At 40.7% G+C, this 26307-nt stretch overlaps 2 protein-coding genes and 5 non-coding genes across 11 annotated transcripts in view; 2 read left to right on the top strand and 5 right to left on the bottom strand.

The window, feature by feature from the left end:
- Window positions 1-327: 327 nt before the first annotated feature.
- st6galnac4 (ST6 (alpha-N-acetyl-neuraminyl-2,3-beta-galactosyl-1,3)-N-acetylgalactosaminide alpha-2,6-sialyltransferase 4) lies at window positions 328-16735 on the top strand. 2 transcript variants are annotated; one of them, XM_047372052.1, is made up of 4 exons: window positions 328-350; window positions 2089-2498; window positions 11526-11633; window positions 16388-16735. In XM_047372052.1, the coding sequence occupies exons 2-4, from the start codon at window positions 2140-2142 to the stop codon at window positions 16572-16574; spliced, it is 654 nt and encodes a 217-aa protein (XP_047228008.1). In that variant the 5' UTR covers window positions 328-350; window positions 2089-2139; the 3' UTR covers window positions 16575-16735. The 2 variants fall into 2 exon arrangements, with proteins under 2 accessions (XP_047228008.1, XP_047228007.1); XM_047372051.1 differs by having other exon boundaries at window positions 332-852.
- Window positions 3144-3237, bottom strand: trnai-uau. Its single transcript has 2 exons — window positions 3200-3237; window positions 3144-3179 (listed from the first exon to the last, which is right to left on the bottom strand). It is a non-coding gene; the product is annotated as a tRNA-Ile (tRNA).
- trnai-uau lies at window positions 5226-5319 on the bottom strand. The gene is made up of 2 exons: window positions 5282-5319; window positions 5226-5261 (listed from the first exon to the last, which is right to left on the bottom strand). It is a non-coding gene; the product is annotated as a tRNA-Ile (tRNA).
- trnai-uau lies at window positions 6267-6360 on the bottom strand. Its single transcript has 2 exons — window positions 6323-6360; window positions 6267-6302 (listed from the first exon to the last, which is right to left on the bottom strand). It is a non-coding gene; the product is annotated as a tRNA-Ile (tRNA).
- Window positions 8348-8441, bottom strand: trnai-uau. Its single transcript has 2 exons — window positions 8404-8441; window positions 8348-8383 (listed from the first exon to the last, which is right to left on the bottom strand). It is a non-coding gene; the product is annotated as a tRNA-Ile (tRNA).
- On the bottom strand, window positions 9388-9481 carry trnai-uau. Its single transcript has 2 exons — window positions 9444-9481; window positions 9388-9423 (listed from the first exon to the last, which is right to left on the bottom strand). It is a non-coding gene; the product is annotated as a tRNA-Ile (tRNA).
- A 7128-nt stretch (window positions 16736-23863) lies between the features above and the next one.
- The window catches only part of st6galnac6 (ST6 (alpha-N-acetyl-neuraminyl-2,3-beta-galactosyl-1,3)-N-acetylgalactosaminide alpha-2,6-sialyltransferase 6), a 31372-nt gene continuing 28928 nt past the window's right edge, over window positions 23864-26307 (top strand). For 3 of the 4 annotated variants that reach the window (XR_007039255.1, XM_047372161.1, XM_047372163.1), the window contains exons 1-5: window positions 23864-23953; window positions 24269-24341; window positions 24872-25063; window positions 25478-25890; window positions 25995-26102. Coding sequence is in view for 3 of the 4 variants with exons in the window: in XM_047372161.1 (XP_047228117.1) it covers window positions 24318-24341; window positions 24872-25063; window positions 25478-25890; window positions 25995-26102 (737 nt within the window). In the remaining variant the exon portion in view is untranslated. The other variant, XM_047372162.1, reaches the window with a different exon arrangement.

Genomic DNA, 26307 nt, shown 5'->3' with positions numbered 1-26307 from the left:
CAGTCCTTAAAGGTACCAGAGAGCCAGTCAGGGTACGGCTGAAAGAGGCCCTGTCATAAGACATTTGCTTCCGGTTTTGCCAATCTTATTTCAGAATAAAAGCATATTTTCTTTCCAAAAAAACATAACAGGCATTATTGCTTTGAATATTTCTGAATATTTACACAAGCCTACATAGATACAAATCTTTCACTAAATATTCTTTTGAAATTTTGTGCTGAATATCTCTTCAAAAACCGGTTTGATAATTTTATTATGAAAATAAATTCCGAGTGCATTGTTTTTCAAACGAAATGATTGTGCCTTTACGAAAGAGTGTGGGCAGATTTTTATCAGGCTGGAGAGGACAGGTATGTATGTAATTGTGCTGATATGGTTCTGTTCTCTGCCGGAGGATAAAATCAAAAGTTATCACTACTGGAAAAGGATCGTAAATTTCTTCTTCATGGGCTAAATAAAATTTGTTCATATAAAATACTCAATCATCATGTTTCGGAGATGTATTTTTCGCCCCTTGAAGTTGTCCAAAATCTTAGCTATTTGGTACTGTGGAGCATGTCCTTTCCGAGAGCTCCGGCTGCAGAATAACTAAATTTCAATTGCGACATGTGGACAGATGGATGTAGGGCCATAGGAGCAGCTTTCAGACATAAGCTGCTGCTCCTCAATGTGCGGCCGAAGCTGATGTTTCGCCGGTGGCTCTGCCTGCTCAGTCTGAGCCTTTTGCTGCTGTTCTTGTTTGGACTCCTTATCACACGGGACAGTCGTTCACCTGCGGACAGTCGTTCACCTGCTACACAAATTTCAGGACTCAGGGGCTACAGGAGGATTAGCCCGGACAGGATTGGACAGGTGAGGGGTTGAGGAACCAGGACACGAAGGCTCACACACAACTCTTGTGATTCATTAGCTTTGTTTCACAGTGTCCATCAAAAACCGGTCTGGGACAACTTAAACTAATGCTTAATAATTATTTTCCTTCACTTTTTATATCTGCTGCTGAAATACTTTCGAGTGCTTTTTAAAAATTGTACATGAAAAAGGATTTAATGTACTGCTGCAAGTACTTTAAACAGTGCTTTTATTTTGATTAGAATGCCAAAGCCATATAGTCCATCCCTCTATAGCACATGTATTAACCCCAATTAGTTTACACAAAGCTTGACAATACTGGGAGTCACAATCAAAAATTGTGTGCAGTTAATATTCTTCAGAAATCAAAGTAAATGACAAAAATGATAATGTAAGAACACATTTATGCCATAATTGTGATAACAGTTGCAAAACACAGGCAAGTCAAATAGATAAAAACGATGTATTAGCTGTTGATGCTGTTTGCCTTGTGAATATATCCCTGTTTAACTTACTAGCTTCGCTTGCAAAAGGATAGTCAGGGGTAGAAGTCTAGTCCACTGTTATTTTGTAGATTGAAACCTAAAAGATTCTTGAGGTACTGCTTTTGAACATTACAGCCTTGTTTATCGAAATTTGGTCCGTTACACATAACTTTTTTTTCTCACTTTTTTAGACAATCAGGATAAGTATCTCCAGTGTTATGCCAGTTAGGATTCCAAAATTATTTCCATTTGCTAAATGAAAGAATGGTGTAAAGGAGCTGGTGTTTAGCTTATTCAAATTCAGTAGCTTACATACTGTTTCGCTTAAATTAATATATGATGTGATGCAGAAGCCTGTCTCCCCTGGCAACTCCTAAAAATGGGAAAGACCAAAAAACATGATGCAAGATGCTCAGCCTCGATATGTGTGAATGACCACTAAATACTCTCTCACACTCAAGCCCCTTGCACATAAATTGGTTGGTGCTGGGTTCAACGCAGGACTTGTGAGCCAGCCACCAACCTGTAGAGAAGTCCACACACCAACAAACTGCACATAGACATAGCTGTGCTAGATGCTGGGAGGTCCAATAAGTGCACTGAGATCATAAGCAAGCACAACTATACCCCCTGCACCCCAGAAAGGATACTCAGCCACAATATAAGTAAAAGACAAAGTTTTGATTTATTAGTTCTGGCTGAGACATAACACAATATGTGTGAGCCTAATCCGTCTGTTTTATCTTTGCAGTTTCTGGATACTCACTGTAACCGCTGTGCCTTGGTCTCCAGCTCCGGTCAGATGCTTGGCGCCGGTGCTGGTGATGAAATCGACCAAATAGGGTGTGTAATCCGTATGAACAACGCCCCCACAAGAGGGTTTGAGAAGGACGTCGGGAGCCACACCAATGTCCGAGTCGTGTCTCACACCACTGTTCCCCTGCTGGTAAAAAAGGAGCGGTATTATTTCAAGCAGTCTGCGGACACAACGTATGTGTTTTGGGGCCCCTACAGGAACATGAGGGAAGACGGAGGAGGGATTATTTTCAATGTCCTCCTGAAGCTAGCACTCAAGTATCCAAAAGTGAAAATGTATGTGGTGACCCGAGACAAGATTCAGTACTGTGACAGCGTGTTTCAGAATGAAACAGGAAAAAACAGGTATGGTTTGGGCTTATTGTCTCAGCTGAGTAAGCAACAGGTGTTAAATTATGCAATGAAGAGCAAAACATTACAGCTAATAAATGGTGTTTACTACATTTGCTAGTGCACCTTTTCTCTCCTGTAAGACTTCGATTAATGAAGCTTCTCTTTTTCAATGCACAGAAAATTTTAAAGATAGAAATTATCCATTAAAAAATTAAAATATGACACATAATTTTACTTATTTATAATAACTACAGCATTTTAAATATTGCCATGCAAAAGCACAGTACATTTTATGTTCCTGGTTCAGTCCCAAGAGAAAACTGTTTTGGTCTTTAAAGACAATTAATAAACTGGAACCTACATTTTTATTGATAAAGCTATAAAAACACAGGACTTTGATTTTAAGCACAATATTATTTGGCCTAACATCATCTCTTTCTGACCGATTGCACCAAGGGAAGGCAAGGCAAGGCACAGCAGTAAATGTGGTTTTCCTTCAATTGGATGTCTGAATCACTTTTGGTCTGATCACTTCTGTGAGAACACTTTACGAAAAATGACTGCATTAGAGGACTAATCCCCAAGTACCCTGCTTAGCTTTCAATTAATGTTTATTGTTAATTCTTGACAAAATATTTTGTCCTCTTAAAAAGCACCTGCTCCAGGTGAGGTTTGAACTCACAACCTCAGCATCACTCTGCAGGTTACTGTCATATAAGTACTGCGCGCTGACCGATTGCGCCACTGGAGCCTGCTCAAAGAGATCATGATATCTGTTTAGGTGACGAGACGACACATTCCATATGCCTTTGGCCAAGTTATGTTATCAGGGCTTCAAGGGCCAACTATTGCCATTAGGAGCGTAGCAAGGCCAGGCGCCCGGGAGCCAAGGCTTCACTATTAGGAGTTCGCTGGGGAGTTCCTAGAGGGTTCCCAGTCTTCCTTCTTTTGGCAAGCCACACCACTAAATGTGGTTTTCCTTCAATTGGATGTCTGAATCACTTTTGGTCTGATCACTTCTGTGAGAACACTTTACGAAACATGACTGCATTAGAGGACTAATCCCCAGGTACCCTATAGTTTCCAGAATTTTACATATGCCCTGTCATCCAGAAGTAGCTCAAAGTAGAGCAGCTTTTTTCACATCAGGGGTCAGTAGCTGTTTTAGACACCTGATGGATTCCTCTTAGGGAAAAACTGGAAGGGAGATCAAGAACATGATGAAGAGACTATATCTCTTTTCTGACTCAGGAATCCTTAGGGATCGAGACTGAGATGGATATCTGCATTTTCCTTCTTGACCGGTTACTCACACGACAAATCCTAAATACGTAAAAGACAATGGATGTATGGATGGGAGTCATCATTTTCTTCACTTCATTTTGTAGTCTGAAGCTTTTTTAAATCCACTGATCCCACCACTGAACACAAACCTATGTTATCAATAACTTGCTGCTGCTAACACTTTGGCCAGTAATGTAATCAATGCCTAATTTTCATTATAAAGCAGCACACCTGCTGGTGCATCAGCAGAATAATGTGTGTCTTTTTATTATGTGCAAACATCTGTGTGGTGCGAGATGTTCTGCTAACAAGATCTAATTGCAGGTTTGTTCTATGCTTAAGAGTACTGCTTAGCTTTCAATTAATGTTTATTGCTAATTATTGACACAATATTTTGTCCCATTAAAAAGCACCTACTCCAAGGTGAGGGTTGAACTCACGACCTCGGCATCACTCTGCAGTTTACTGTCATATAAGTACCGCACGCTGACTGATTGCACCACTGGAGCCTGCTCAAAAAGATCATGATATCCGTTTAGGTGACGAGACGACACATTCCATATGCCTTTGGCCAAGTTATGTTATCAGGGCTTCAAGGGCCAAATATTGCCATTAGGAGCGTAGAAAGGCCAGGCGCCCGGGAGCCAAGGCTTCACTATTAGGAGTTCGCTGGGGAGTTCCTAGAGGGTTCCCAGTCTTCCTTCTTTTGGTAAGCCACACCACTAAATGTGGTTTTCCTTCAATTGGATGTCTGAATCACTTTTGGTCTGATCACTTCTGTGAGAACACTTTACGAAACATGACTGCATTAGAGGACTAATCCCCAGGTACCCTATAGTTTCCAGAATTTTACATATGCCCTGTCATTCAGAAGTAGCTCAAAGTAGAGCAGCTTTTTTCACATCAGGGGTCAGTAGCTGTTTTAGACACCTGATGGATTCCTCTTAGGGAAAAACTGGAAGGGAGATCCAGAACATGATGAAGAGACTATATCTCTTTTCTGACTCAGGAATGCTTAGGGATCGAGACTGAGATGGATATCTGCATTTTCCTTCTTGACCGGTTACTCACACGACAAATCCTAAATACGTAAAAGACAATGGATGTATGGATGGGAGTCATCATTTTCTTCACTTCATTTTGTAGTCTGAAGCTTTTTTAAATCCACTGATCCCACCACTGAACACAAACCTATGTCATCAATAACTTGCTGCTGCTAACACTTTGGCCAGTAATGTAATCAATGCCTAATTTTCATTATAAAGCAGCACACCTGCTGGTGCATCAGCAGAATAATGTGTGTCTTTTTATTATGTGCAAACATCTGTGTGGTGCGAGATGTTCTGCTAACAAGATCTAATTGCAGGTTTGTTCTATGCTTAAGAGTACTGCTTAGCTTTCAATAATGTTTATTGCTAATTCTTGACACAATATTTTGTCCTGTTAAAAAGCACCTGCTCCAGGTGAGGGTTGAACTCACGACCTCGGCATCACTCTGCAGTTTACTGTCATATAAGTACCGCGCGCTGACCGATTGCGCCACTGGAGCCTGCTCAAAGAGATCATGATATCTGTTTAGGTGACGAGACGACACATTCCATATGCCTTTGGCCAAGTTATGTTATCAGGGCTTCAAGGGCCAACTATTGCCATTAGGAGCGTAGCAAGGCCAGGCGCCCGGGAGCCAAGGCTTCACTATTAGGAGTTCGCTGGGGAGTTCCTAGAGGGTTCCCAGTCTTCCTTCTTTTGGTAAGCCACACCACTAAATGTGGTTTTCCTTCAATTGGATGTCTGAATCACTTTTGGTCTGATCACTTCTGTGAGAACACTTTACGAAACATGACTGCATTAGAGGACTAATCCCCAGGTACCCTATAGTTTCCAGAATTTTACATATGCCCTGTCATTCAGAAGTAGCTCAAAGTAGAGCAGCTTTTTTCACATCAGGGGTCAGTAGCTGTTTTAGACACCTGATGGATTCCTCTTAGGGAAAAACTGGAACGGAGATCCAGAACATGATGAAGAGACTATATCTCTTTTCTGACTCAGAAATCCTTAGGGATCGAGACTGAGATGGATATCTGAATTTTCCTTCTTGACCGGTTACTCACACGACAAATCCTAAATACGTAAAAGACAATGGATGTATGGATGGGAGTCATCATTTTCTTCACTTCATTTTGTAGTCTGAAGCTTTTTTAAATCCACTGATCCCACCACTGAACACAAACCTATGTCATCAATAACTTGCTGCTGCTAACACTTTGGCCAGTAATGTAATCAATGCCTAATTTTCATTATAAAGCAGCACACCTGCTGGTGCATCAGCAGAATAATGTGTGTCTTTTTATTATGTGCAAACATCTGTGTGGTGCGAGATGTTCTGCTAACAAGATCTAATTGCAGGTTTGTTCTATGCTTAAGAGTACTGCTTAGCTTTCAATTAATGTTTATTGCTAATTATTGACACAATATTTTGTCCCATTAAAAAGCACCTACTCCAGGTGAGGGTTGAACTCACGACCTCGGCATCACTCTGCAGGTTACTGTCATATAAGTACCGCGTGCTGACCGATTGCGCCACTGGAGCCTGCTCAAAGAGATCATGATATCCGTTTAGGTGACGAGACGACACATTCCATATGCCTTTGGCCAAGTTATGTTATCAGGGCTTCAAGGGCCAACTATTGCCATTAGGAGCGTAGCAAGGCCAGGCGCCCGGGAGCCAAGGCTTCACTATTAGGAGTTCGCTGGGGAGTTCCTAGAGGGTTCCCAGTCTTCCTTCTTTTGGCAAGCCACACCACTAAATGTGGTTTTCCTTCAATTGGATGTCTGAATCACTTTTGGTCTGATCACTTCTGTGAGAACACTTTACGAAACATGACTGCATTAGAGGACTAATCCCCAGGTACCCTATAGTTTCCAGAATTTTACATATGCCCTGTCATCCAGAAGTAGCTCAAAGTAGAGCAGCTTTTTTCACATCAGGGGTCAGTAGCTGTTTTAGACACCTGATGGATTCCTCTTAGGGAAAAACTGGAAGGGAGATCCAGAACATGATGAAGAGACTATATCTCTTTTCTGACTCAGGAATGCTTAGGGATCGAGACTGAGATGGATATCTGCATTTTCCTTCTTGACCGGTTACTCACACGACAAATCCTAAATACGTAAAAGACAATGGATGTATGGATGGGAGTCATCATTTTCTTCACTTCATTTTGTAGTCTGAAGCTTTTTTAAATCCACTGATCCCACCACTGAACACAAACCTATGTCATCAATAACTTGCTGCTGCTAACACTTTGGCCAGTAATGTAATCAATGCCTAATTTTCATTATAAAGCAGCACACCTGCTGGTGCATCAGCAGAATAATGTGTGTCTTTTTATTATGTGCAAACATCTGTGTGGTGCGAGTTGTTCTGCTAAGAAGATCTAATTGCAGGTTTGTTCTATGCTTAAGAGTACTGCTTAGCTTTCAATTAATGTTTATTGCTAATTATTGACACAATATTTTGTCCCATTAAAAAGCACCTACTCCAGGTGAGGGTTGAACTCACGACCTCGGCATCACTCTGCAGGTTACTGTCATATAAGTATCGCGTGCTGACCGATTGCGCCACTGGAGCCTGCTCAAAGAGATCATGATATCCGTTTAGGTGACGAGACGACACATTCCATATGCCTTTGGCCAAGTTATGTTATCAGGGCTTCAAGGGCCAACTATTGCCATTAGGAGCGTAGCAAGGCCAGGCGCCCGGGAGCCAAGGCTTCACTATTAGGAGTTCGCTGGGGAGTTCCTAGAGGGTTCCCAGTCTTCCTTCTTTTGGCAAGCCACACCACTAAATGTGGTTTTCCTTCAATTGGATGTCTGAATCACTTTTGGTCTGATCACTTCTGTGAGAACACTTTACGAAACATGACTGCATTAGAGGACTAATCCCCAGGTACCCTATAGTTTCCAGAATTTTACATATGCCCTGTCATCCAGAAGTAGCTCAAAGTAGAGCAGCTTTTTTCACATCAGGGGTCAGTAGCTGTTTTAGACACCTGATGGATTCCTCTTAGGGAAAAACTGGAAGGGAGATCCAGAACATGATGAAGAGACTATATCTCTTTTCTGACTCAGGAATGCTTAGGGATCGAGACTGAGATGGATATCTGCATTTTCCTTCTTGACCGGTTACTCACACGACAAATCCTAAATACGTAAAAGACAATGGATGTATGGATGGGAGTCATCATTTTCTTCACTTCATTTTGTAGTCTGAAGCTTTTTTAAATCCACTGATCCCACCACTGAACACAAACCTATGTCATCAATAACTTGCTGCTGCTAACACTTTGGCCAGTAATGTAATCAATGCCTAATTTTCATTATAAAGCAGCACACCTGCTGGTGCATCAGCAGAATAATGTGTGTCTTTTTATTATGTGCAAACATCTGTGTGGTGCGAGTTGTTCTGCTAAGAAGATCTAATTGCAGGTTTTTTCTATGCTTAAGAGTACTGCTTAGCTTTCAATAATGTTTATTGCTAATTCTTGACACAATATTTTGTCCTGTTAAAAAGCACCTGCTCCAGGTGAGGGTTGAACTCACGACCTCGGCATCACTCTGCAGTTTACTGTCATATAAGTACCGCGCGCTGACCGATTGCACCACTGGAGCCTGCTCAAAGAGATCATGATATCTGTTTAGGTGACGAGACGACACATTCCATATGCCTTTGGCCAAGTTATGTTATCAGGGCTTCAAGGGCCAACTATTGCCATTAGGAGCATAGCAAGGCCAGGCGCCCGGGAGCCAAGGCTTCACTATTAGGAGTTCGCTGGGGAGTTCCTAGAGGGTTCCCAGTCTTCCTTCTTTTGGTAAGCCACACCACTAAATGTGGTTTTCCTTCAATTGGATGTCTGAATCACTTTTGGTCTGATCACTTCTGTGAGAACACTTTACGAAACATGACTGCATTAGAGGACTAATCCCCAGGTACCCTATAGTTTCCAGAATTTTACATATGCCCTGTCATCCAGAAGTAGCTCAAAGTAGAGCAGCTTTTTTCACATCAGGGGTCAGTAGTTGTTTTAGACACCTGATGGATTCCTCTTAGGGAAAAACTGGAACGGAGATCCAGAACATGATGAAGAGACTATATCTCTTTTCTGACTCAGGAATCCTTAGGGATCGAGACTGAGATGGATATCTGCATTTTCCTTCTTGACCGGTTACTCACACGACAAATCCTAAATACGTAAAAGACAATGGATGTATGGATGGGAGTCGTCATTTTCTTCACTTCATTTTGTAGACTGAAGCTTTTTTAAATCCACTGATCCCACCACTGAACACAAACCTATGTCATCAATAACTTGCTGCTGCTAACACTTTGGCCAGTAATGTAATCAATGCCTAATTTTCATTATAAAGCAGCACACCTGCTGGTGCATCAGCAGAATAATGTGTGTCTTTTTATTATGTGCAAACATCTGTGTGGTGCGAGATGTTCTGCTAAGAAGATCTAATTGCAGGTTTGTTCTTTGCTTAAGAGTACTGCTTAGCTTTCAATAATGTTTATTGCTAATTCTTGACACAATATTTTGTCCTGTTAAAAAGCACCTGCTCCAGGTGAGGGTTGAACTCACGACCTCGGCATCACTCTGCAGTTTACTGTCATATAAGTACCGCGCGCTGACCGATTGCGCCACTGGAGCCTGCTCAAAGAGATCATGATATCTGTTTAGGTGACGAGACGACACATTCCATATGCCTTTGGCCAAGTTATGTTATCAGGGCTTCAAGGGCCAACTATTGCCATTAGGAGTGTAGCAAGGCCAGGCGCCCAGGAGCCAAGGCTTCACTATTAGGAGTTTCCCGGGGAGTTCCTAGAGGGTTCCCAGTCTTCCTTCTTTTGGCAAGCCACACCACTAAATGTGGTTTTCTTTCAATTGGATGTCTGAATCACTTTGGGTCTGATCACTTCTGTGAGAACACTTTACGAAACATGACTGCATTAGAGGACTAATCCCCAGGTACCCTATAGTTTCCAGAATTTTACATATGCCCTGTCATCCAGAAGTAGCTCAAAGTAGAGCAGCTTTTTTCACATCAGGGGTCAGTAGCTGTTTTAGACACCTGATGGATTCCTCTTAGGGAAAAACTGGAACGGAGATCCAGAACATGATGAAGAGACTATATCTCTTTTCTGACTCAGGAATCCTTAGGGATCGAGACTGAGATGGATATCTGCATTTTCCTTCTTGACCGGTTACTCACACGACAAATCCTAAATACGTAAAAGACAATGGATGTATGGATGGGAGTCGTCATTTTCTTCACTTCATTTTGTAGACTGAAGCTTTTTTAAATCCACTGATCCCACCACTGAACACAAACCTATGTCATCAATAACTTGCTGCTGCTAACACTTTGGCCAGTAATGTAATCAATGCCTAATTTTCATTATAAAGCAGCACACCTGCTGGTGCATCTGCAGAATAATGCGTGTCTTTTTATTATGTGCAAACATCTGTGTGGTGCGAGATGTTCTGCTAAAAAATCTAATTGCAGGTTTGTTCTATGCTTAAGAGTACTGCTTAGCTTTCAATTAACATTTATTGCTAATTCTGGACACAATATTCTGTCCTGTTAAAAAGCACCTACTCCAGGTGAGGGTCAAACTCAGCGTCACTCTGCAGGTTACTGTCATATAAGTACCGTGTGCTGACCGATTGCGCCACTGGAGCTTGCCGAGACTGATCATGATATCCGTTTAGGTGATGAGACGACACATTCCAAATACCATTGGCCAAGTTATGTTATTGGGGCTACAAGGGCCAACTATTGCCATTAGGAGCGTATCACGGCCAGGCGTCCCGGAGCCAAGTCTTCACTGTCAGTGCTGCTTCTAACACTTTAGCCAACAATGTAATCACTCTCTACGTTTTTTATACAAAGCAGCACCCTGCAGGTACATCACTAGAATAATCTTTGTCTTTTTTCTATGCGCAATCATCTCTGTGGTGCGAGATTTTCTGCTACCAAGGTCTAATCACACATTGGTTCTATGCCTAAGAGTACTGCTTAGCTTTTGATGAAGTCATTAGGCGTTGACACTAGCTATTTCCATTACTTATGTAGCCAGGCCAGGTGCCCCAGAGCCATCGCTTCACTATAAAGAGTTTGCTGGCAAGCACCTTGACCATTTTGGTATGGAAATGTCTATCTGGGGTTGAAAACCTAGAGAATATCACCCCAATAATCATGAAGTATCTATTCATCTGCAGAAAGAATTGTGATATTTTTCAGATATTTATTCATAAAATATACAACAAATGTGAAATTTTCCTTCCACCACACAACTATATACTACTTGTGAGTCATTCACATAAAATACACAAAAGTTTCTGTGGAGTGTCCTGCAAGTTAAGGGAAAGATTACTAAGGGACATGTTATTTTAATTACTTTTCAGTGACAAATTTATTTTGTTTTATCTAAGGTGTAAAGTCTAAAAGACTACAGGTTAAGTATTCATGAGAAGTTTTATGACAATCTATGACAGGTTATGATAAAAATATGTTTTTGTTTTTTTGTTGTTTTTTTTTTTTGAAAAAGTGACATTCATGAAAAACAAGCACAGATGTTCCTAATGTATTCAATTAGTGTAGAAACTCTTATATTTTGTAACTGGTGGCATTGTAGTGGGTTGTTAAAGAATTAGATTTGTCAGAATTAATAGTTTTGTTTCTTTGCATTAGGATGAAAACAGGTGCATTTCTCAGCACTGGATTTTTCTCTATGATCCTGGCAACGGACATGTGTGACAGCATTACTGTTTATGGAATGATTGATGATAACTATTGCAGGTGAGTGTGATTTACGCTGTAGCTCCATCATTTTCATGTACAGCACCCCTCAAAAATGATTGCCCCTGTAAAAGATATGTACAAAAGCCTTATAAATGGTTGTTATGGAGGTTAAGGTTGAGTTCCCCTTTCATTGGGTTACCCTTACCCTTAGCTCTATCTTGTGGCATTTATGTCAGGTGATAGATACTACAGGTCCTTCTCAAAATATTAGCATATTGTGATAAAGTTCATTATTTTCCATAATGTCATGATGAAAATTTAACATTCATATATTTTAGATTCATTGCACACTAACTGAAATATTTCAGGTCTTTTATTGTCTTAATACGGATGATTTTGGCATACAGCTCATGAAAACCCAAAATTCCTATCTCACAAAATTAGCATATCATTAAAAGGGTCTCTAAACGAGCTATGAACCTAATCATCTGAATCAACGAGTTAACTCTAAACACCTGCAAAAGATTCCTGAGGCCTTTAAAACTCCCAGCCTGGTTCATTACTCAAAACCCCAATCATGGGTAAGACTGCCGACCTGACTGCTGTCCAGAAGGCCACTATTGACACCCTCAAGCAAGAGGGTAAGACACAGAAAGACATTTCTGAACGAATAGGCTGTTCCCAGAGTGCTGTATCAAGGCACCTCAGTGGGAAGTCTGTGGGAAGGAAAAAGTGTGGCAGAAAACGCTGCACAACGAGAAGAGGTGACCGGACCCTGAGGAAGATTGTGGAGAAGGGCCGATTCCAGACCTTGGGGGACCTGCGGAAGCAGTGGACTGAGTCTGGAGTAGAAACATCCAGAGCCACCGTGCACAGGCGTGTGCAGGAAATGGGCTACAGGTGCCGCATTCCCCAGGTCAAGCCACTTTTGAATCAGAAACAGCGGCAGAAGCGCCTGACCTGGGCTACAGAGAAGCAGCACTGGACTGTTGCTCAGTGGTCCAAAGTACTTTTTTCGGATGAAAGCAAATTCTGCATGTCATTCGGAAATCAAGGTGCCAGAGTCTGGAGGAAGACTGGGGAGAAGGAAATGCCAAAATGCCAGAAGTCCAGTGTCAAGTACCCACAGTCAGTGATGGTCTGGGGTGCCGTGTCAGCTGCTGGTGTTGGTCCACTGTGTTTTATCAAGGGCAGGGTCAATGCAGCTAGCTATCAGGAGATTTTGGAGCACTTCATGCTTCAATCTGCTGAAAAGCTTTATGGAGATGAAGATTTCATTTTTTAGGACGACCTGGCACCTGCTCACAGTGCCAAAACCACTGGTAAATGGTTTACTGACCATGGTATCACTGTGCTCAATTGGCCTGCCAACTCTCCTGACCTGAACCCCATAGAGAATCTGTGGGATATTGTGAAGAGAACGTTGAGAGACTCAAGACCCAACACTCTGGATGAGCTAAAGGCCGCTATCGAAGCATCCTGGGCCTCCATAAGACCTCAGCAGTGCCACAGGCTGATTGCCTCCATGCCACGCCGCATTGAAGCAGTCATTTCTGCAAAAGGATTCCCGACCAAGTATTGAGTGCATAACTGTACATGATTATTTGAAGGTTGATGTTTTTTGTATTAAAAACACTTTTCTTTTATTGGTCGGATGAAATATGCTAATTTTGTGAGATATTAATTTTGGGTTTTCATGAGCTGTATGCCAAAATCATCCGTATTAAGACAATAAAAGACCTGAAATATTTCAGTTAGTGTGCAATGAATCTAAAATATATGAATGTTAAATTTTCATCATAACATTATGGAAAATAATGAACTTTATCACAATATGCTAATATTTTGAGAAGGACCTGTATAAATCCCTTCTAAGCAATGGGGAAGCTGATTCATTATCGGTTCTCTCTGTTTCCTGCTAAGTAAACATGCTTGACTTGATATGTCTGTCATATTGTAGATAAGTATGAATTCTGCAGCAGAAATAATTTTTTCAGCTTAAAATGTAATAGAAATGCTACATATAACCGAGTGAAACCTAAATACAATTTAAAACTGTTAATGCATTTGGAGTATTTATAATGTATTACCAAAATACAAAGAAAAACATGCCATGCTATAACATTGTTTAAAATAGCAAACCTAAAGTATTGTAATCTTAACTTGACGTGTACTTGTGATTAGTCTGACTCCATGTCAGAACTGAATATAATTTACAATTCTTACTGCATTTTTTACCAAAGTAATAAACCACTATACATCAAACTAGACATCACTGTGGTTCTGTTCTTGTAATGTAAGTTAGTAAAACTATGCTTTTCTTTTACCTCCTTTTTTTCTTGGCATGGTGAGAAGAACTGAAAATCAAAAATAGTTGGTTTGTATCAAACTGGACATTACAATGGTTGTGGTTATGGCAAAGTATTTGTATTTTGCATTTTATTAACAGTGATGCTAGATGCAATATGATATTTTGGAACAATTCAAACTAGGATTTAAATTGATTATTGTCGTTATTATTGTCTTTATTTTTGTTTTAAATATACCCAAATTGAATTTAAAACCCCATTCATTCAAAGTGTAAGCCTGAAAGCCATTCTTTTTAACCCATTCCCCTAATCCACAGAAGCAGTGGGGACTCCATAACATTTGTTAACGTAGAGTTAAGACATAAGAATGTGGGGCAACGGGTAAAATGGTATTCAGCCTTGGTGACACTGTTAAGGGTGTACTTAAGATATTTTTGTTTCGCTTCTTCACTAGCCTCCTTACTGATCAATGTGGCAAGATAAACCTGTCCTCGTCCAGCCTTGTTCGTCTCAGTTGCAGTTGTTTTAAAATGTTTTATTAGTGATCTGACTGCGAATGTTGGCAAAGGTAGAAAAGTATATATTTTTTGTTGCCATTTCCTGATCTACAAAGATCAACACACATCTGTCCTTCTTAAAAGTCATCTTCTCTTCTCAATCTTTGAAGAGTGACTTAGGAAAATGGGCCTGTCAAAACATAATGTTCGGAATTATTAATGGAAATCTCCTAGACAATCTGATCAAGCATGGTAAAAATGACGCAGCTGCATTTATTTAACGGGAACTGTGAAGGGTGGCACCAGTGATTTTGGTAAACAACAATTATTTGTCCACTTTTCTTTCAACTGAATAAATACAGGTCCTTCTCAAAATATTAACATATTGTGATAAAGTTAATTATTTTCCATAATGTCATGATGAAAATTTAACATTCATATATTTTAGATTCATTGCACACTAACTGAAATATTTCAGGTCTTTTATTGTCTTAATACGGATGATTTTGGCATGCAGCTCATGAAAACCCAAAATTCCTATCTCACAAAATTAGCATATCATTAAAAGTGTCTCTAAACGAGCTATGAACCTAATCATCTGAATCAACGAGTTAACTCTAAACACCTGCAAAAGATTCCTGAGGCCTTTAAAACTCCCAGCCTGGTTCATCACTCAAAACCCCAATCATGGGTAAGACTGCCGACCTGACTGCTGTCCAGAAGGCCACTATTGACACCCTCAAGCAAGAGGGTAAGACACAGAAAGAAATTTCTGAACGAATAGGCTGTTCCCAGAGTGCTGTATCAAGGCACCTCAGTGGGAAGTCTGTGGGAAGGAAAAAGTGTGGCAGAAAACGCTGCACAACGAGAAGAGGTGACCGGACCCTGAGGAAGATTGTGGAGAAGGGCCGATTCCACACCTTGGGGGACCTGCGGAAGCAGTGGACTGAGTCTGGAGTAGAAACATCCAGAGCCACCGTGCACAGGCGTGTGCAGGAAATGGGCTACAGGTGCCGCATTCCCCAGACCTGGGCTACAGAGAAGCAGCACTGGACTGTTGCTCAGTGGTCCAAAGTACTTTTTTTGGATGAAAGCTAATTCTGCATGTCATTTGGAAATCAAGGTGCCAGTCTGGAGGAAGACTGGGGAGAAGGAAATGCCAAAATACCAGAAGTCCAGTGTCAAGTACCCACAGTCAGTGATGGTCTGGGGTGCCGTGTCAGCTGCTGGTGTTGGTCCACTGTGTTTTATCAAGGGCAGGGTCAATGCAGCTAGCTATCAGGAGATTTTGGAGCACTTTATGCTTCCATCTGCTGAAAAGCTTTATGGAGATGAAGATTTCATTTTTCAGCACGACCTGGCACCTGCTCACAGTGCCAAAACCACTGGTAAATGGTTTACTGACCATGGTATCACTGTGCTCAATTGGCCTGCCAACTCTCCTTACCTGAACCCCATAGAGAATCTGTGGGATATTGTGAAGAGAACGTTGAGAGACTCAAGACCCAACACTCTGGATGAGCTAAAGGCCGCTATCGAAGCATCCTGGGCCTCCATAAGACCTCAGCAGTGCCACAGGCTGATTGCCTCCATGCCACACCGCATTGAAGCAGTCATTTCTGCAAAAGGATTCCCGACCAAGTATTGAGTGCATAACTGTACATGATTATTTGAAGGTTGACGTTTTTTTGTATTAAAAACACTTTTCTTTTATTGGTCGGATGAAATATGCTAATTTTGTGAGATAGGAATTTTGGGTTTTCATGAGCTGTATGCCAAAATCATCCATATTAAGACAATAAAAGACCTGAAATATTTCAGTTAGTGTGCAATTAATCTAAAATATATGAATGTTAAATTTTCATCATGACATTATGGAAAATAATGAACTTTATCACAATATGCTAATATTTTGAGAAGGACCTGTATGCTCAAATTAAAAATTGGATTTTAGTTTTTTTCTTCAACACTGACCTGAAACTTGTGCTTTTTTTCTTTCTGACAGCCAAGCCAATCACAGCGTAGTTCCTTATCATTACTATGAGCAGAAGAGGATCAGTGAGTGCAGGATGTACACATACCATGAGAACACACAGCGCGGAGGACACCGCTTCATCACTGAGAAGGCTATCTATGCTAAATGGGCAACACGCCACAAAATACAGTTCAAACATCCTTCATGGAGGCTCTGAGAAATGGCATCCTGTATAAATATCTCATCAACAAAGAAGGTGACAGTGTTACAAAAGCAGGAAGAACTTACTGGTCTCAAGTATTTTGTTGTTGTTCTTAAAAGGTATTTACCGTTTTTTAAATTTTATGTGAGGAAGAGCATTAAACTGGCAGCGTAGTGTCTGTGACTGATTATATTGGTTTTGTTTACCCATATATTTGTATGAAAAGCATAATAAAACACAAAACTAAACCCAAACACTACATCACAGCTGGCTGCTAATTCATTAGTTTCCTTTTCGTGCCTTAATTAACACACCTACTGTGCAAATTTTTTACTTGGAGCAATCTACCTGTTTGTTCTAAAGCTAAAATACAGCATGCACTTTTACAGCCAGGAATCTGCAGTTCTTTTCAATGTTAGGTAAGATAGATAAATGAAATGAAATACAAATATTCAAGATATCAAATGTCACACTTATATAATTAAAAAAATAATAAATTTTTTTTTTAGAGTTTAAGTCTGGTGTTCATAACAATTAATCTTTTTTACAATCTGGCAAATAACAACCACAAATTTCAAAGTTTTTTCTTTGGATTTTATATGGTAGACCAATACAGAGTAGTGTATAACTGTGAAGTGAAAGAAAAATTACACATTTTGTTTAGTTTTGTTTTACAAAAAGAAATCTTAAAAGAGTGGAACACATTTGTATTTTGCCAAGTTTACTCTAACACCTCTACATAAAATCCAATGTAACTAACTGCTGTCAAAAGTCACCAACATAGTTAGATACCAATGTTAAGTCTGCAGGAGCTGCAGAGATCTACAGGTCCTTCTCAAAATATTAGCATATTGTGATAAAGTTAATTATTTTCCAAAAAGTCATGATGAAAATTTAACATTCATATATTTTAGATTCATTGCACACTAACTGAAATATTTCAGGTCTTTTATTGTCTTAATATGGATGATTTTGGCATACAGCTCATGAAAACCCAAAATTCCTATCTCACAAAATTAGCATATTTCATCCGACCGATAAAAGAAAAGTGTTTTTAATACAAAAAACGTCAACCTTCAAATAATCATGTACAGTTATGCACTCAATACTTGGTCGGGAATCCTTTTGCAGAAATGACTGCTTCAATGCGGCGTGGCATGGAGGCAATCAGCCTGTGGCACTGCTGAGGTCTTATGGAGGCCCAGGATGCTTCGATAGCAGCCTTTAGCTCATCCAGAGTGTTGGGTCTTGAGTCTCTCAACGTTCTCTTCACAATATCCCACAGATTCTCTATGGGGTTCAAGTCAGGAGAGTTGGCAGGCCAATTGAGCACAGTGATACCATGGTCAGTAAACCATTTACCAGTGGTTTTGGCACTGTGAGCAGGTGCCAGGTCGTGCTGAAAAATGAAATCTTCATCTCCATAAAACTTTTCAGCAGATGGAAGCATGAAGTGCTCCAAAATCTCCTGATAGCTAGCTGCATTGACCCTGCCCTTGATAAAACACAGTGGACCAACACCAGCAGCTGACACAGCACCCCAGACCATCACTGACTGTGGGTACTGGACACTGGACTTCTGGCATTTTGGCATTTCCTTCTCCCCAGTCTTCCTCCAGACTCTGGCACCTTGATTTCCGAATGACATGCAGAATTTGCTTTCATCCGAAAAAAGTACTTTGGACAACTGAGCAACAGTCCAGTGCTGCTTCTCTGCAGCCCAGGTCAGGTGCTTCTTCCACTGTTTCTGGTTCAAAAGTGGCTTGACCTGGGGAATGCGGCACCTGAAGCCCATTTCCTGCACACGCCTGTGCACGGTGGCTCTGGATGTTTCTACTCTAGACTCAGTCCACTGCTTCCGCAGGTCCCCCAAGGTCTGAAATCGGCCCTTCTCCACAATCTTCCTCAGGGTCCGGTCACCTCTTCTCGTTGTGCAGCGTTTTCTGCCACACTTTTTCCTTCCCACAGACTTCCCACTGAGGTGCCTTGATAAAGCACTCTGGGAACAGCCTATTCGTTCAGAAATTTCTTTTTGTGTCTTACCCTGTTGCTTGAGGGTGTCAATAGTGGCCTTCTGGACAGCAGTCAGGTCGGCAGTCTTACCCATGATTGGGGTTTTGTGTGATGAACCAGGCAGGGAGTTTTAAAGGCCTCAGGAATCTTTTGCAGGTGTTTAGAGTTAACTCGTTGATTCAGATGATTAGGTTCATAGCTCGTTTAGAGACCCTTTTAATGATATGCTAATTTTGTGAGATAGGAATTTTGGGTTTTCATGAGCTGTATGCCAAAATCATCCGTATTAAGACAATAAAAGACCTGAAATATTTCAGTTAGTGTGCAATGAATCTAAAATATATGAATGTTAAATTTTCATCATGACATTATGGAAAATAATTAACTTTATCACAATATGCTAATATTTTGAGAAGGACCTGTATAGCTCATCTGGGAGAATCTGTCAGCAGCAGAGTTATTACAAAATTACGCTTTCATGGAAGCGTGGCAAGACGAAAGCAGTAAGAAGTCCTGTTTGGAGTTTCTCAAAAGTCATATAGGAGACATGGCTAACATAAAAGAAGGTTCTTTGGTCAGATGAAACCAAAACTGAACTTCTTTATGTACATGCAGAACAATTTATAATATGTGGAGAAAGATTTATAGTGTACATTGCCTTAAACACGCTATACCCACAGTGAAACATGGCAGCATCATGCTTTGGGTAATGCTTTGATTCAGCAGGGACAGGGGAGAGCTCCTGAGTTGAAGGGAAAATGCATATAGCTTAAAACAGGGCATCCCTGGAAGAAAAGTGGTTAGAGGCTGCAAAATACTTGAGACTGGGGCAGAGATTCCCTTTACAGCAGGACAACAACCCCTAACACACAGCTAGAGCTACAATGGAAAGGTTTGGAACAACGCCTATTTATGCGTTAAAATGGACCAGTCAAAGTCCGAACTGAAATCCTACTGAGAATCTGTAGCAACTTGAGATGTGATGTTCATATACTCTGTCTTTCCAATCTGACAAAGCTTGATGTATGTAGATGTGCAAATGTATTTTTCATTTCATTTTTATCTATTTAATAATGAGTGTTGATCTATCAGTTAAAGTGCTAATAAAATACATTGGCATTTGCAGTCATAAGGTGACGAAATATGAAAAGGTTTAAAGCGCATGAGCACTTTTGCAAGGCTCTAGGAATTGTAAAATTCAAAGCTTTCATAAATTAGATTTTATTGAAAATATATATTTTTTTGCTTTACTTTTTTAATGTAGCTTTTGGATGTGTTTTTTAAAAAGCCAAGAATAAATGCCCAAACAGAGAGGCATTTAATTTCATTCTGCTTGGGTTTCTCCGCTCTCATTGTGCCCATTTACAGTTTATCAGTATTTCCACATATTGCTGGAAACCTGGTTGCAGCCTTTACATACAGTAGATATGCCTGTTAGAATGTTACTGAACCCTCTGATGATGCTTTATATGTGTTGAATGTGTGCAACAGAGCAGTCAGCGTTGAAATGTTACTGGTGAACAAATCAATAGCTTGTGTGCTTGGAATGAGAATCTTTTTTCCTATTTTTCCATTTTTAGGGAAAAAAAAGACATGCATTGTCACATTCCACGTTGCTTCTATAAATGTCATGTTTGCATACTGAGCTACAGTTTTCATTTCCAAAACTCTTAAGTTATACCACTGTAAAGGAACCTCTTCGTCCACTATTGTAAAAATAGTGTATTGGTCATTATTCCGCTAATGACAGAGATGATGACCACAGCAGGAAGTATTAATATGTGCACGCTTATTGACCACAGGAGTGCGCAGTAATCTATAATGATTTGATAAAGCTAATCAAGTGTTCCTCAGAACAACTATCAGCAGATCCTGAATCAACCAGCCAGTCATATACAGATCCTTCTCAAAATATTATCATATTGTGATAAAGTTAATTATTTTCCATAATGTCATGATGAAAATTCAACATTCATATATTTTAGATTCATTGCACACTAACTGAAATATTTCAGGTCTTTTATTGTCTTAATACGGATGATTGTGGCATACAGCTCATGAAAACCCAAAATTCCTATCTCACAAAATTAGCGTATTTCATCCAACCAATAAAAGAAAAGTGTTTTTAATACAAAAAACGTCAACCTTCAAATAATCATGTACAGTTATGCACTCAATACTTGGTCGGGAATCCTTTTGCAGAAATGACTGCTTCAATGCGGCGTGGCATGGAGGCAATCAGCCTGTGGCACTGCTGAGGTCTTATGGAGGCCCAGGATGCTTCGATAGCGGCCTTTAGCTCATCCAGAGTGTTGGGTCTTGAGTCTCTCAACGTTCTCTTCACAATATCCCACAGATTCTCTATGGGGTTCAGGTCAGGAGAGTTGGCAGGCCAATTGAGCACAGTGATACCATGGTCAGTAAACCATTTACCGGTGGTTTTGGCAATGTGAGCAGGTGCCAGGTCATGCTGAAAAATAAAATCTTCATCTCCATAAAGCTTTTCAGCAGATGGAAGCATGAAGTGCTCCAAAATCTCCTGATAGCTAGCTGCATTGACCCTGCCCTTGATAAAACACAGTGGACCAACACCAGCAGCTGACACGGCACCCCAGACCATCACTGACTGTGGGTACTTGACACTGGACTTCTGGCATTCTGGCATTTCCTTCTCCCCAGTCTTCCTCCAGACTCTGGCACCTTGATTTCCGAATGACATGCAGAATTTGCTTTCATCCGAAAAAAGTACTTTGGACCACTGAGCAACAGTCCAGTGCTGCTTCTCTGTAGCCCAGGTCAGGCGCTTCTGCCGCTGTTTCTGGTTCAAAAGTGGCTTGACCTGGGGAATGCAGCACCTGTAGCCCATTTCCTGCACACGCCTGTGCACGGTGGCTCTGGATGTTTCTACTCCAGACTCAGTCCACTGCTTCCGCAGGTCGACCAAGGTCTGGAATCGGTCCTTCTCCACAATCTTCCTCAGGGTCCGGTCACCTCTTCTCGTTGTGCAGCGTTTTCTGCCACACTTTTTCCTTCCCACAGACTTCCCACTGAGGTGCCTTGATACAGCACTCTGGGAACAGCCTATTCGTTCAGAAATTTCTTTCTGTGTCTTACCCTCTTGCTTGAGGGTGTCAATAGTGGCCTTCTGGACAGCAGTCAGGTCGGCAGTCTTACCCATGATTGGTGTTTTGAGTGATGAACCAGGCTGGGAGTTTTAAAGGCCTCATGAATCTTTTGCAGGTGTTTAGAGTTAACTCGTTGATTCAGATGATTAGGTTCATAGCTCGTTTAGACCCTTTTAATGATATGCTAATTTTGTGAGATAGGAATTTTGGGTTTTCATGAGCTGTATGCCAAAATCATCCGTATTAAGACAATAAAAGACCTGAAATATTTCAGTTAGTGTGCAATGAATCTAAAATATATGAATGTTAAATTTTCATCATGACATTATGGAAAATAATGAAGTTTATCACAATATGCTAATATTTTGAGAAGGACCTGTAAGTTTCTACCATGGTGGCTGAAAAGTTTTGGATTTCTGTCCGATTTCTATTGTACATTTCTATCAGATTTATTCCAGAATACAAACTAAGTTACATGAAAACAAGACAGTTATTTTTCTTCAAACATTTCCTTTTTGAGAGGATCCCTTTGCATTGTGCTCCATGCTGAAGTAAACTCCATAATGCTGCCCTCTCAGTTACATATTGCATATTTTGTGATCAATTTCAAAGTCAGTTACAGTATTTGCACTAAAGCATTTTACTTTGAGATATACCTATAGTGTGAATTGTTTTAATTATACTATCTTATTTATCAGGTGTTGTTAACGATTGGTATTTCTTTCATACATGCTCCAAAGTTAAAACTTTAATGTAAACCTAAAGAGGAGCTGCTGCTAGAGAGATATGTTTAATCTTAAATAAATCTGCTGTCAAACAGATCCAGCTTGTGTTGTGTTCAGTTCAATTTAAATCAACTCAAAAATTATTTATTCATCCCAAAGGGAAATTAAATCTCGTTGTAGCTCATTTTATACAGGTTTCTTCAAAGAGCTATGGTAGATGCTACTCCAACCTGCTGCCACCTTGAGCGGTGCAATTCTAGAACTGTACACAGAATATCTGCTTTTGTTAGATCTGCACATTTACTCAAGTAGGAAAAGCCTCTACTATTAGTTGTATGCTCCACAAATCAGGCCTTTATGGAAGACAGGCAAGAACAACGCTATGATTGATAAGAAGACATAAGAAATCCCATTTAAAGTTTGCCACAAGTAATTTAGAGGACAGAGCCAACATGTAGAAGAAGGTGCTCTTCTCATGTAAAACCAAAACTGAAGTTTTCTGATCCTTTTCAACCAATAAGAGATAGTCACTGGTGATGCTCTTTTTCCAGTCCCTGGCTCTGATGCTGCTTCCCCAGCAGATGATGGCAGCAGAGATTACACTCTTGACAATAGACCTATAGAAGATATGCAGCATCTTGCTGCAAGCACCGAAGGTCCTAAGCTTCCTCAAGAAATACAGTCTGCTCTGTCTCTTCTTGTAGACAGATTCACAGTTGTATCTCCACTCCAGTCTGTTGTCCAAGTGAACACCGAGGTATTTGTATTCCTCCACCACCTCTAATTCATCTCTCATGATGGAAATAGTGTTTGACCTATTCTTGTTTCTCTTAAAGTCTACAATCATCTCATTTGTTTTATTCACTTCAAGATGAGATGATTGTTTCTACACTATGTCAAAAAGCGGTCCACCAGCTCCCTGTACTCAGCTTCTTGTCCATCTCTAAGGAAGTCTAAGGTGTACAGAGAGATATCAACCCACACCATCACACCGCCTCCACTAAAAGCTGTTTGGCATTGGCAGACAGCATTTGACACGATTTTTATAGACACAAACCACAAATGAATTTGAATGCAAATGTGGCACTATTTAAGGGGAAATAAACAGTGTGGTATAAGATTTATTGCCAAGAAGGGGCATTGTTCCAACAAATGAACAACATGAGTGATATGAGGGACAAACTTCAGCAAATGGCAAAGTGTTACAACGTATTATTTTTTTAAGGAAATCAATAAAAGTGGGATTGGGTAGCGTTCAAACTAGCCTCAACGTAGGTTAAATCCTAAAATTCACTGTCATTTTGTCAAGTATTAGGAAACAAATCCCACCGAAAAATAACGGATTAATAACAGAGGGACATAAATTCAACTTTTAAATATCAAATAACGCCAGAAAAGCCGATCTTTATTAGAAAACGCTTCAGCTTTCAAAAGTGGGAAAGGGACGCGGCGATGACGTCAGCGCGTGGCGCAGGAAAATGGGGTGTGAGGTGGAAGAGGGTGATATTAAACGGCATAACACCATGACAAGGTAAGACCGGTTTACCACTAGGGTCCGTTAATAGCATTACTTTCATGAGGAGTTAGTTATCATGACTTCCACTGGCGGGGTGTGTATTCAGAGAACTAACGGTTAAAAAAAGGGAGCCTTCACAGCGGGCGACGAGCGGCTGCGCAAGATGGTGTTTCAGTGTCTAAATGTTTGCATTGAATGTCCACTGCGTTAGTCTGGGTTGTTAAAAAAAAAAAAAAAAAAACATCAAGAGGTTCAATTAGCTTGATGTCCCCAAACAGATGACACACCTCTACACGAAATGTGCTGCAATTAATTGTGGTTTGCTGGCAGGTATGATGGCAGCCAGTGACGGGCCGTCTTTCAGCGGTGCTCTGAAAGCATGGGGCTCCGGATCAGTGGCAAGGTAAGGGACACTAAACCATCTGAGGGCGCGGCACCAAAGACCTCTAACTCATCATCATCGCCATCATCATCGCCAGGACTGTTACAGCTAGGTTCACATTCAGGAGGAAAATATTCAGCATCTATAAACGTCATGTGCAGATGTGAATGGAGGCTGGTGGATTGTAGTAAAGTCTTTGAGGAGCGATGTACTAAAACGTTAAATGCAGAGCATTTATGTGCTTAGTGTGGTCCAGACATGCCAAACAGTAAGGGTATATATGAAATACTTTAAAGAAACCTGTCGGACCCTCCTGTGAAATCTTGTATAGTTTTTAAACTTTGCAGCAACATATAACATTTATTTTGCTTTATAGTATTATTCATTTAGGACACAATCCACCCTCACTTAAAACCTCATGTGCACATGGCTCTAAAAATGTGAAAATATTCAATTCGGGTCCATACTTTGCAGTACTGGAGTACAAGTATAAAGTGAATTAAAAACTGCGTAATATTTATCCTTTTCAACCACTATTGTCTACACTGCAGGGTCAACAGAGCCACAAGATGGTGATCTTCTTTGCCGTCTTCATCTTGACAACACTCCTCATCCTCTATGGCTCCAACAGTAGCAATGATGGCGTCTACATTCCCTTTCACGTGGCCATCAATCACGCCATCAAGACAGACCTCAAGAAGTGGTCTGGCAGAGATGGCTACATGCCAATTTATGGAAACAAAGTAAGCTGCTCAACACCACTGTTGCAGCTGGAATTTTAGCATATTGTGGCAGAATGCATACATCAACATTTCTGTATGTGAATAAGAGAAATTTAATTTGAGGACTGATAAAAAGGTTAGGAAGTAAAATGATACTGCCATTGGCCATGAATTTCCAGATGATACATTTCATCAGCTTTAGCCAAACCAGTTAATAACTAAAAGTAGCAAGAAATCAGTAAAAAGCACACATCTCAGGCATGTTTACCAAAAAAAAGCAGATAATACACTTATATTAACTGCATGCACTTCTCTTATGTAGCCGCTGGAAAATGAAATACCGTGTGGGTGTGTTCATTCAGCTCCATGTGCTGGTTCACCACTGCTGCTGATGCTCCAATCATTTTATGTATTTGCATGTTGTCGCTCTTGCAGAGTATAACCCTGCACTGCCACAACTGTGCGCTGGTAACAAGCTCCAGCCACATCCTTGGTAGCCGGGCGGGGGATGAGGTTGACCAAACGGAGTGTGTGATCCGCATGAACGATGCCCCCACATCAGGTTATGAGTCCGACGTCGGCAACCGGACCACCCTCAGGGTTGTAGCCCATGCCAGTGTCTTCAGGGTGGTGCGGAGGCCTAATGAGTATCTGCGGCGTACAGACAGCAACTCCACAATCATTTTCTGGGGACCCCCCAATAAGATCGGGAAAGATGCTAAGGGAACCTTGTTCAGATTGATCCAGAGGGTCAGCATGACCTACGGCAACCTGTCGTTTTTCAGTATTACGCCGACCAAAATGCGAAAATTTGATAACCTGTTTAACAGAGAGACAGGACGGGACAGGTGAGTCTGGTGGGACGTTGATCATATCTTACTGTTTACAGCCTCTTCTTTAATAACTGTAACAATGACTGACTGACTCTGCTTTTGTTTTCCTTTCTGCAAAGACAAAGGTCTCACTCTTGGTTGAGCACTGGCTGGTTCACAATGGTCATAGCCATTGAAGTGTGTGATAACATCAAAGTATATGGGATGGTTCCACCAAATTACTGCGGGTGAGTGTAAAGATAAGACTTATTGTATGTAAACCTTTCAAAACTAAAGATGTGCTGGTCAGGGATTTTCTGGCTGATTTCTGATCACCGATTTAGTAAGGCCTGCTCTTTAAGGCAGTAAAACTTTCCCTTTATGCAAAAGGTAGAAAAATATTTTATAATCGTTCTAATATCTATAGTATAATAAATTATTTATAGTATAATA

This window comes from Girardinichthys multiradiatus, chromosome 8 (genome assembly GCF_021462225.1).
Source record: "Girardinichthys multiradiatus isolate DD_20200921_A chromosome 8, DD_fGirMul_XY1, whole genome shotgun sequence".
In the NCBI taxonomy this organism is placed as follows: domain Eukaryota; kingdom Metazoa; phylum Chordata; class Actinopteri; order Cyprinodontiformes; family Goodeidae; genus Girardinichthys; species Girardinichthys multiradiatus.
The sequence above is the reverse complement of the archived record's forward strand: the minus strand, read 5'-3'. Positions and strand labels throughout refer to the sequence as shown.

What these genes read in the sequence shown, in the direction of transcription:
- st6galnac4 (XM_047372051.1), top strand. Translation starts at nt 607, where the DNA reads ATGTGGACAGATGGATGTAGGGCCATAGGAGCAGCTTTCAGACATAAG. An exon ending in GCCCGGACAGGATTGGACAG is followed by an intron (nt 853 to 2,088) that starts GTGAGGGGTTGA and finishes TTATCTTTGCAG; the next exon opens with TTTCTGGATACTCACTGTAA. An exon ending in AATGAAACAGGAAAAAACAG is followed by an intron (nt 2,499 to 11,525) that starts GTATGGTTTGGG and finishes TCTTTGCATTAG; the next exon opens with GATGAAAACAGGTGCATTTC.